At 35.6% G+C, this 12,152-nt stretch overlaps 1 protein-coding gene and 1 long non-coding RNA gene across 5 annotated transcripts in view; one reads left to right on the top strand and one right to left on the bottom strand.

Annotated features, from left to right (window-relative positions):
- The window catches only part of LOC134587360 (uncharacterized), a 748,302-nt gene that overhangs the window by 616,862 nt on the left and 119,288 nt on the right, over positions 1-12,152 (top strand). Inside the window, exon 7 of the long non-coding RNA XR_010086628.1 lies at positions 11,649-11,771. This is a non-coding gene — a long non-coding RNA (uncharacterized LOC134587360). The remainder of the gene's footprint in view (positions 1-11,648; positions 11,772-12,152) is intronic.
- Positions 1-12,152, bottom strand: part of BCL2L11 (BCL2 like 11) — a 189,589-nt gene that overhangs the window by 121,556 nt on the left and 55,881 nt on the right. For 3 of the 4 annotated variants that reach the window (XM_063443674.1, XM_063443673.1, XM_063443675.1), the window contains exon 4: positions 8,006-10,238. In XM_063443674.1, coding sequence (XP_063299744.1) covers positions 10,146-10,238 — 93 coding nt within the window. In that variant the 3' untranslated portion in view covers positions 8,006-10,145. Of the gene's footprint in view, positions 1-8,005; positions 10,239-12,152 lie in introns of those variants that run through there. The other variant, XR_010086627.1, reaches the window with a different exon arrangement.

Genomic DNA, 12,152 nt, shown 5'->3' with positions numbered 1-12,152 from the left:
AAACAAAAATGTGCCTGAATAGCAAGTGTCACAACTTGTATTGCATACTGAACTTATGTGTACCTTGATACCGCTGTTGTGGCGTACTAAGGCTGTTTATTTTGTGCACAAGAAAAATAAAAAGTTTTTTTTTTTTTTTTAAATGATCTTTGTAAGTCAAATCCTTATTTCATTTCACAGTAATATTACACAGTTGTGTGTTGATATTTCAGTCTGACTCTGGACTATTTGAAAGACAAAAATAACGGCTAAAATTAAGATTTAAAAAAGATTGATCAACCTAAATAAAAAAAGGATTGTGATGCAAAACCTCGTGATGTGACTCATAAAGCATCTTAAAATCCACTGAGGTGGACAGTGCTCCTTGATAATTGTAAAATAAAATAAAGCAAGTGTTACTATTTAACCCCTTAGTGAGCAGACTTTCAATTTTCTTACCGTTAAGGACCAGGGCTGTTTTTACATTTATTCTGTGTTTTTGTTTAGCTGTAATTTTCCCTCTTACTCACTTACTGTACCCACACATATTATATACAGTTTCTCACCATTAAATGGTCTTTCTAAAGCCACCATTATTTTAATTTTATTTATAACACTTTTTTCTAACATGACCCCCAAAATGTGTGACGCATCTACAAACCGCCAAAAAACACCAATGCTAAATAGTTTCAAAATTTTGTCCTGAGTTTAGAAATAGCCAATGTTAACATGTTCTTCGCTTTTTTTTGTGTGCAAGTTATAGGGCTATAAGTAAAAGTAGGACATTGCGGTTTCAAAATCTATATTTTTAAAATTCATCAATAGTGACATTGTAACACTGTTATCTGTCACAAATCTCTGAATCACACCTCACATGTACATATTTAAAGAAGAAAACCCAGGGTATTCAATATGGGATATGTCCAGTCTTTTTTAGTAGCCACTTAGTCACAAACACGGGCCAAAGTTAGCATTTATATTTGTGAGTGAAAAATGCAAAAAAACAATTATGAACGCTAACTTTGGCCAGTGTTTGTGACTAAGTGGCTACTAAAAAAAAGATTGAACATACACCCCCCCCCCCCCCCCATTTGCAAATGGTATGCCATCATGGAGGTAATTCTCATTCCTGGGCTACCAAACGCTCTCAAAGGCAACAGAAGCAACGTGAAAAAAATGGAAAATCAAGCATTATATTTGACCTTGTAACTTTCACAAACACTATAAAACCTGTACGGGGGGGGGGTACTGTTATACTCTGGAGACTTCACTGAACACAAATTAGTGTTTCAAAACAATTAAAAAAAAAATTACAACAATATCATCAGTGAAAGTGCAGTTTGTGTGTGAAAAATGCAAAAAACTTCACTTTCACTGATATCATCGCTATTATATGTTTTACGGTTTTGAAACACTAATATTTGTGTTCAGTGAAGTCTCCCGAGTAAAACAGAACCCCCCATGTGGGGGCGCTAGAAAAAAGAAAAACTATTTTTTGGGTTAATGCAGGTGGGGAGACCTTAAAATAAGTAGGGACAAGAAAACGTTAGAGTTAAGAATATATTATGTATTTTCATGTATATCTGAACAAATTTTTTTTATAAATATGGTCTACAAAAAAAGAAAGAAAAAAAAACACAACTTAAAATTCTTCAAACATTTATTTATATAAAATTATTCAGAAACATAAAAAGGTTAAAAAAACAAAAACAAACTGCGTTATATACAGCAATATTGCACAGGAAAAGTGGCAATTACCCTGTCAAAATAATCAGTGCAAAATGCAAGAAAGCCAGGGAAAATTGCATGACATTAAAAATGCTACATAAATGCTGGGTCCTATGAAAAGACATTAGTGATTAATTAGAATGAGTGCTTCTGTTTCATATAAACACCCATGCCCTAAATCAACATGCTTTTTATACAGTAACCAACAAGCTGGTTGATTAAAAAAAAAAAAAAAAAAAAAGTACATTTTAAAATAAACAACTAATGGAGAAATACAGAAAAAAACCATTAACGCCTTTTTTATTTTTACATCGTCAGGGTTGTAATAAACATTAATGCGTTTTCATAAGAGAGTACCACTCAATAGCATATACAAATAGGGGTAGTGCGAGGTGTATTTTCAAAGGTATGTTACATTTATAGTTTACAAATCATTTGCGTGCCCAAAAAAATGAGAATACCCTAAACTCCTCAAGTATTCTTGGAGTTTGACAACTCGTTCTGTGCCACACTGAATGACTTTAAGCACCTTCTCAAACCACCACTGTTGACCAATCAAGAGTCAGCTGACATAGGCATATTGAGAGTTACTTATATGGAAAATCCCATAGAGTAATGGTGGTGTACTAGAGGGGGTTTTGTGTCTCTACTGATTGTATCTGAAAGATCTATTCTGGGTTCTCTGCATAGTCAGCCCATTGATAGGAAGTCTGATTTTTTTTTTTTTTTTTTTTAATTCCAGAGTAAGTTCAATGTAATGTCTACTGCAAACTGCTAAAGTATGTAACAGTATACATACCAGGGGACCTTAACTTTCCAGAGAAGAGAAGCACTATAAAAAGGGCAAAAGCATGGAATTTCAAGGTCCAATTGCATAACCCAGCGACAAAACCCTAAAACGTGGTGTTTTGTGAATTGGCAAAGCAAACCATTACACTACAGTATAGGTTTACTGGAGATAAAGGAATACTTTACACCTGACCTCGTGGAACAATTGAGTTATACAGTAAGGACAACCTGCATTAGGACTGGGGCAAGTACTCTTGGCAAACCAAGATATTTTAAACTGGGCAAGTTATCCTACAGCTAAAGCTAGTTACAAAATGTGTGTTGCAGGAAAAGACAGGGAAAAAAAAAATAAAAAAATATTTTATTTTAAAAAAGTGCAAATTATTAAAAGTAGTCAGTTTGGATTGAATTCTCTGGATTCATTCCAAAGGAGGGAAAAAAAAAATACATAAAATAAAAACAAAAATCAGGACACTTATAAAGTTGTACTGTAGTAGTGCAATCATGTGAAGCAGTGGGTTTGTTTTGTTTTTGCAGACGGGGTTTAGTAGGACCCCATGGGCTTCAGTAGCTTTGGTGTTTTGTTGATCACTCAATCCCACCAAGCCTGTGTGTTCAAACACCGTCACAATGTTAGAGAGCTAGATCTCTGATTTTGGCTCTGTTTATTTTACATTACCACATGCATACAAACAAACATTCCATATACCAGAATGACCCATCATTATAGGAGAACAGCCATAGAGAGTCTGCAACATGCACAGAGAAAGTCAATAAGCAATATGGACTGCACAAGTAGTATATGCACAAAATGTTTTTAAAATAGCTGAATTGGTACACACAGTCTAGCAGTGTGATTTTACTGGACAGGTTTCTTGACAATAAGAATTTTAAAACTGGATTCTGGTTCTACAATGTTTAATCCAATTTATCAACTCAATTCAGCCAAACATTTAAGGTTATTGTAATAAATTTCCCAAGCCAAGTGTAAAGATTTACACCTACCTGAAGCCTACAAGTTATCCAATTTGTTTTGCAGGTGATGGGTGCATTGTAAAGCCTGCTTGAAAGCCCTCACCTCTGATTTCAGTAAACTGAACAAACCAGGTTAGTTGAAATGGAAGACTAAAAAAAAAAAAAAAAAAAAAATTGCACCTGGTTCACTTTATGGATTTTAAGCAAATTCCATAATGTATATATGAAGAATTGAATGAAGGTCCATAATACCAGAGGTGAACAAGATGAGTAGTAAGATCAACATCTACTACCAAGGAAAAATTGTACATATAGACAAATACACTTTCATAGCCCCCCCCCCCCCCAAAAAAATTTACAAAATTCACGGACGCGATCAATGGCAAAGAGTGAAATATAGCCCTCACGTTTAGATTAACACGGTGTATAAAAACTATCAATTGCCGCATTAAGGGATTGTCATAACAGATGACCAATGTTGTTCCTTCAGACAGAGCCCAGCCATAAGGACCAAGGTCTCGATTAATAAGCTTTCTAAATGATTGTATACGGTTAGAAGGATGGGGGAAAACATAAAATAAAAACAAACACACACACAACTTCCAAAATGTTTTATCTACAGAAAACCCCATTAAAAGTCTATGGAATTTTTTTTTGTAGTTAAATCATTTCCAAAGATTTTCTAACAGTGAGCATTTGGAAAGCTTATTAAATGAAGGCCAAATGTTTCATATAGACAACCCTATAAAATAGCAAACATGAAAAAAAAAATAAAAAAAATTGTTCTATGAGTATTTTAGGTACTTCATGATGTACAATTAGGGGAGGCCACTCTTTATGAGAGCTGCCCCACAAAGGTATCTTTTAGAGGAAAACTAAATACGAACTCTATAAAGTGCCTTGAAATATGAATACATTTTTTTTTAAAAAATATATAAACACAAAAGTCAGACCTTTGGCGTCATTTGTAACAGGATGTTGAAATAGGCAATTAATATGCCTATACTACCTACCAGAAGAAAAGGATTGCCTGAGCAAATCCTAAGTTAAAACACAAAGATTGTGAAAACTAAAGAGAGAGTGGGGAGGGGAACTTAACAAAAATGGAAAATTAAATAACATGAAAAGCCATAAATATACATCTTCAGAAAGTGTACAGAAGAGCTAATTACAGTAAATTTACAGTATGTACAGTCGTTTTCAGAGTGGCCTGCGCACATTGCACTCTTCTCTGGCAGACAACATTTTTTTTCAAATTTGACTTTTATTGTTTTTCAAATAAAGAAAGGGGGGGAAGATGGGATACAGAAAAAAGAGAGGGGTGGGGGGAGGGAGGGGGGACAACAAATCATAAAATTACATGTCCTTAGTTTTAAGCCTGTATCGATATATCAAGGTGTTTCGGGGTAAAATATCATCCCATCAAGGTTATACAAGGTGGTTCTTTGGTTCAAGATTACAAAATATCTCCACTTAAAAAATTGGGTAAAGAACACAGTGGTTTGTCAAGGTGTATTCTTTCAGATAAAGGAATAAATGAATAAATCCATAGGCTCTCACTAGGTCCCTTGTTAATTAGGGAGTTGTATAACATAAATATAACAATAAAGATCTAATACTAGGTTTAAATTAAGATTGAGTTGAATTAAGCCAGACTTTAGAGCATAAGTGGTGTATTCTTGTATGACGTGGTGTGTCGGGTGGCAGACAACATTTTAAAGAACTTCCACTATTTTGATTAGTTTTTCTGTCTTTTTACAAATTTAGTTTTAACTTGCATTTTTGAACGGTTAATAGCCAGAGTGGACTGAAATGTGCATCGGAACCCTATGGTGCAGAAGTGGTAAAGGATTACAGTCTCAAGGTTTGAAATGGAAGGAGAGGTGGACAAACTTAATGAAGTAAGAGATTCAATGGATCAAAAAATAAGATTTGGCTCAGTTATCATGAACAGAAAATAAATACACCAGTATTTACAGTAACACAACAAGGTAACTAATGGCTTTGAAATCACAGATTACTTACTTTTACATTTTCCCCAAGACAAGAGGGGAAAATAAAAAATGAAAATTGAGGGGGGGAAAAAGAAAAGAAAATAATAAATATAGGCAGGAAGTACATATCATAATAAGCAGAAAACAAGACTGTGCAATTATAGGGTTAAAAACGTCCTTCTCCGTATATTTAAAAGAGATGTTGAAATACTGAGATTACCCTGACCTAACAATGCTACATACTATAGCTATGTGAATGAAGACCTTATTCAGAACAGTAACTAGGAAACACATTGACTGAATTATTACTAAGAATGAAGATCCTTGCACTTAGAACCATTTTAAATGTTGTCACGTCAATATATCTGTTGGAATGCATACCTCCTAACTTTGGTGTTTGATGAAGCGGGACGCTGATGAGAAGGGTTAAAGGTCTGCACGGAAAAGGGGCATACGCACACCAGGCTTCCTACCATTCAAGTAGACCAGCCCACCGGTGGACTACAAAGATTCAATTCGCGGTGTGGGTCCTGAGCATATCGAATGATGCACTCGCACTATGCTTGCTGGGGAACAGTTCCCTGGTGTCCCCAATAGTAGGAAAACAAGCAAAGTTGGGACAGGGTAGGAAACTAGCAACGGACAGGTTTTTAGATCAACTGGCTTATTAGGGAATTGTTAAGGCTCTTCCAAAATGATGTGAAATGTTAAGGCATTGTGCCACTCATTCTAATGATTAACAAGTTTGAGGTCATTTTATGATTTTACTGCATTTTGTAGATTGTATTAAATAGGTTGCGGTGAAAGTTAATCTGAGCATATTATCGTTTAAGTCAGATGTCATGGACTGGTGATTTTATGAAAAAAAAAAAAAGCTAATAAAATGCCTTTTTATTGTAGGGTTTATAGAAAAATTCCCCTCTACTACAAAATGCTCCAACACTTTAAAAGATACAATGCTTTTAGATTTACACTGATCCAGACAGCCCACTACTCTGTAATTTCCCAGTAACAATTGGCATAAAACCAGTTGTATCCCTACTGAAGAGTCATCTCTTCTATGTATGGTAATCTAAGTTACGTTTGCAGCACAACATACTATAGGATTAAAAGCACCAACCACTTTGACTCATTGGTACAGATTAAACATTATAGCTCTGGTATACTTTGTAGCATTCATTAATAAAGTGGCACAAGTGCATTAAGGCACTGAGAAGTGATCTCAAGAAACAAAAATTAAAAAAAAAAAAAATCAAGATTGCCACATAACCTGTGCACAAGATACTATCCACACAAAGCACTTGCAGGACTAGTACCAGTAACTCCAACAACTACTGGAGACGTTCTGCATTGAGTGTGGTGCCATCAATATAACAATATGACTGATCTTCTCAAAGGAATGACCAACTGCCCACTCCCTTAGCAGGTTATGAGAAGCTGACAAACCCAGTAACGAGCATACCAACTTGGAAAGCAAACACCACAAACCTTGAGGAGAATGTAGAAGGAAAACCAGACCTGATGCATATATTATATGGACAATGATTATCTCAGAGAAATATAAAATTTAAAAAAGCAGGAATACTTAAAAGTTGTTAAGCACATGATAGATAAAAGAATGCTATATTAATTTCTTTGGTTTTTTTTTTTTTTGGTTTTTTTCTTCAAAAAGGCACATGTATGTATAAATGGAAGATTCGGAGCATAAAATGCAAGGCAGACAATATTTCCTAACGGATCCTCTCTCATCCAGACCAATGGACAAACTATATAGAAGAAAAGTTCACATGGAAATTAGATCAATGGATCTTAAGTTTGTCTTAACTTAATCTTTGCTGAAAGTATTTTAGGGTGAGTAGTTTAAAACAAAACTAAATACAACGTATCTTTGGCAAAACAAGCCCTTATTTAAAGTAATCCACACCAACACCTCGGAGCCCTGTAGAGCGGCTCTATGACTCTAAACGCGGCCTGGTGTCAGATTGGCCCACATAAAACAAACGCGTCCAGTACTATTTTATTCTCCAGACTCTGGAATATTGAGATGGTCTTAATTAAGAAAATAAAAAAAATTCATCAGGTAAACTAATGGAGATAAGCACGACCATACATTAAAAATAAAATAAAATAAAGTAATTGATGGGAGTGTTAGAATGTCTAAAAGCAGAAAGGTCTGGTTCAGTTTTGTTACATCATACTACTCCAGACAGGTTGGTAACCAAATAGACCAAAGTGTACCTGTTATACGGTAATTGTTCTATCATATGAAAATATCAGTCATCTGTGTGGCTTACGATTTTGTAAAAATCGCCAAGATATATGTAAGTGGCTGTAAAAAGAAGACATACTTAGAAAGGGAAAGGCTCCAAACTAGTCATATGAAAATGTGAGCGGTTTCTTTTTCTCAACGACATTGGAGAGAACAGCACTAGTCAGTAAGCCAAGAAATGGAGCAATATGTGATTGTACCCTTCATATCAGCATTTACCTGGTTTAAAAAGTGCTTTCGAAAGCAAGGGGAAGGGGTTTTATTTAAAAAAAAAATCCAACCATTCTGGAACTTTGATTTTTTCAACAATTTTGCTTAAATGTTGAACATCACACTCTACTAAATGGTATCCAACTTATTGCCTCCAGCTGCTAAACTTTAATTTCCTTCATTTTCTACCAGCTTGCATTTCGTAGGGAGCTACAGGAACTTGAGTCCTACAAGAGTTGGAAAGACACCATGAATGTTTACCATCCCAGGTCTATAATCTGCCTGCTAACTCCTTTATGTGGAAGGATTCAAATCACATTTAACAATTTCTTTTTTACTTTTTTTTGCGCTTTGTTGGACATATTTTCAGATGTGCATTTGTTTAGATTAAGCAATTAACATGTGCACGGACTACAAACATTTGCTGTTTGAGTGATTATGTATACATCATGCACACACGCGTTTTAATGCCACAAGAAGCTTGTCTGCAGCTCCAAAATTATGTTATCACAATCTACAGCAAATGGCACAAGTAGAATGAATTCTGGAACGAACTCTGGGGTTATGAGTTTAGGAACTATTTAAAAAAAAAAAAAAAAAAAAAAAAAGCAGATAAATATTCCTACTAATGTTCCTGGAAAACATTGGGAATAGTTATCTTGTTGAGAAAGGACAATACTGCTTAGAAGAAATCACAGGAAGGAGTCCCATGAATTCTGAAAAAAAGTGCACTTATGCATAGAGGAGTATTCTGAGCTTAGTATATGGATTTCCACAAAGGAAAAATCTGATACAGAGATGTGCTTGTGAAATGTGACCAGCACTGCGAGCATTACATAGTTTACACTAGTGCTGCTGAAGAACAGAAGGAAAAAATAAATTGGTTGGGACAAATTTGATTGTAAAAAAGGGAATATGATGGAATGTCTTTATATCCCTATTTGTGTACAATCTAAATAGGCATTGAACAAGTCATTATGTATCTGGAGCATATATGCAACGTGGTGGCTGCAGTTAGTACCAGCAACATATAGGATCTACCCACCAGATTAACAAGCCCATCTTTTACAAACAGAAACCTGGTTGCAGGCTCTGTCTGATGATTTAAAATAGTTGGGCCATGTAGTATTCATGAAACAGTTGGTCCTATAGACAGACATATGGTCCCTTCACTGCCCAGACGGGTATGTCCAAGTACTTTTTGTATCGTACCTGTAAGCAAGGTGTAGATAAAATGATGTACAGTTACATCTTACACCTTACTGTTAAGCCAAAGAAACCAAGAAAGTAACACATTGCACATTAACACAGGTAAAAGGAAGTGCCCATATTTTTTTTTTTTCACCCTTGATGAGAGGACGCCAAATATAAAGCTAGAATGGAGCAAGACTGCCTTATTTTTGTTAAGCAAATTGAAATTATAAACTGCCCAGAATTCAGTAAATTCCAACATGGATGCAACGTATTGACGAACAATTGTTTCCAGTAATATATCCTTCCAATGATGATTGAACCAAAGTGAACACATCCCAGACAAGTCACTTATTAAGGTCTTTATGGAAGAATATAAAAGTTTACATTGAAGAAATGTTTGGGAAACCTTGATTTCACAAAGGCCCGTAAAACTGGAAGAGCACAAGCAAGCACCAAGATAGCCATGTCATGTATGGTCTTAAGAAGAACACAAGCTCCATTTGTGTTGTCCTATCACAATTTTATGCTCGGTACAAAGTAAGGCAGCTACGTGGCTCCGGCTCCGCTGGTTCACCATTGCAGTAATCTCCACAGGTCAGATGATAAAATGCATATTTCAGTAGATGTGTAAAAGTTTGACGAAGCTTTTTTTTATGTACATAAAATATAAAAATTTGTCTACTCTATAAAATACATCAATTAATTATTTTTCTTTTAAAATTTCATTAATGTATCATTGGATTGATACTTGGATTGTAATGTTTTTTTTTTTGTTTTTTTTAAAGAAATTTAGAAAATTCCACGTTTCGAACATGCCTGAGTAATGTTCCAGGGAAGAGCAGAATTCTCCCCAAGTTCCACATAGCAAGTGTGCAGGCATGTGAATTGCATAGTTATATCTGCTGATGGTCACATGTGCTATAAAATGGAAGCAAGCAAAGAGTAGAACGAGGATGATGGAGAGATGAGGCGTTTCTCCTTCATAGCTCGAGATTCGTTAAGATCAGTCATTGCATCCTCCAAATGAATCGAATAAGGAAACGCAGCACACGCAGGATTACCACTTGCTCTGGTGCCCGGCGTCCGTTGTCGAGGAATCCCTGCAATTAAAGAGAGATGTGTCAAATTTGTCTCTCAAAGATTCTGTACAATTACTAAAATGACAAGGAAAATCAAAACAGATATAAATAGAATTTGTAATTTATTTAAATTTTAACTGGCTAAAAATGAGGTAGTACTGCAGGTTTTCCCATCATTTCCATTACTTGGTATAAATATATGATTTCTTCATGTATTCTGTAGTGATCTGGCGGCAGCTAAACTATATATTTCTGCCCATTTCTTGCCCCAATCTTTATACAGATGGCTTAAATCTCCCCAGATATAAGCAACGCCTTTTAATTCTCAGTTGATAAAGTCTATTGTTTAACACCTTCAGGACTAGTGACCTCAAGACCACATAATAGCACAACAATTAATATTTGCCTATCCCTAAAAAGGGGTCAATTTCAAATGCATACATATAAAATAAATATATTTTTTTTTTTTTTTTTTTTTTTTTTTTAAAGTGAAATGTTATTTGTAATTGATACAGAAAATGATACATTAATAAATGAATCTATTAAAAGAAAAACTATGCATGTGCATTGCAGTTTTAAGAACCATAGAAAGTAATTCCACACAGTTTATTGACAAGACCAACAATGCAAGGTGCATAAAATCAAGCAAATCATGAAAATATATAAATTTTTTCATTAAATCGTCCAACTTTATTTCATTCACTGCTTAAAGGACCACTATAATGCCAGGAAAACAAACTCGTTTTCCTGGCACTATGTAGTCCTTAGGTCTCCCCCACCCTCATGGCCCCCCCTCCCGCTGGGCTGAAGGGGGATAAAACCCCTTCAGCCACTTACCTTTCTCCAGCGCCGGGCTCCCTTGGCGCTGGGGAACTTTTCTTCTCCTGCCGATGTCAGCGCCGAATGCGCAAGAGCAGCGCACGCATTCAAACCGCCCATAAAGCATTACTCAATGGTTTTCCTATGAACGTCAGCGTCTTCTCACTGTGATTATCACAGTGAGAATCACAGAAGCGCCTCTTGTGGCTGTCAATGAGACAGCCACTAGAGGCTGGATTAACCCTGCATTGTAAACATAGCAGTTTCTCTGAAACTGCTGTTTTCAGATGCAGGGTTAAAACTAGAGGGACCTGGCACCCAGACCACTTCATTGAGCTGAAGTGGTCTGAGTGCCTATAGTGGTCCTTTAACGGAATAAAGGGCTTGCTTGGAAAATACCCCAGACAGTTAATCTACCGGCTGTTGAATGGTTATAAAACTATGTGATTATGTTGATACACTATTCCAGAATTTATTAAATCAGTCTGAAAGATTGTGTAGATGCCAGTTAAGCAATTTAGCAGTTAACATCTCCTTTATGCTAAAAAAGGTACAAAACCATTAAGTGCTCGCTTTTGTAAAGTTTAAAAATGCTCTTTTTTTTTTCCCCAGGTGTACAAAAAGAACATGGTTATGGGTTCAATCACTTGAGGTCAAGGGTTACGAAAATCACATCAGTAAAACTTATGGCTGCATGAATTAAAGAAATGGACAGAAAATTGATCTACTGAACAGGTACATGTACTGAACGTTAATTCTAATCACTTGACTGCTGGTAATTTGAATATATTGGCTGATTTGATCCTACCAAAATCTAGTGGTACCAAAATGAGCCAATTCTCTTTATTATTAAAACTACAGTAGGAGGAGACCATAAATAAAAGAGCTACATTTCCCCCAGTGAAATACATATTATAACACAGAATTAATTCTGGGCTGTTTGAAGATAGTTTACCCACTTCTGCAGCACTATCCAACCTGCTAAAAGTGTACAATGAAGCTCTTCAGTTTGAAAGATTCAAGTCCTGTTTTCATGTGCATGAGTAGGGAGTGTGTTTGTAGTACATACTGAATGTACAATTGGTTTCTAGACTTATGCACTGCAATTTAGGGGAG

This window comes from Pelobates fuscus, chromosome 2 (genome assembly GCF_036172605.1).
Source record: "Pelobates fuscus isolate aPelFus1 chromosome 2, aPelFus1.pri, whole genome shotgun sequence".
Lineage (NCBI taxonomy): Eukaryota > Metazoa > Chordata > Amphibia > Anura > Pelobatidae > Pelobates > Pelobates fuscus.
Note: the sequence above shows the minus strand (reverse complement) of the source record. Positions and strands in the feature narration are given on the sequence as shown.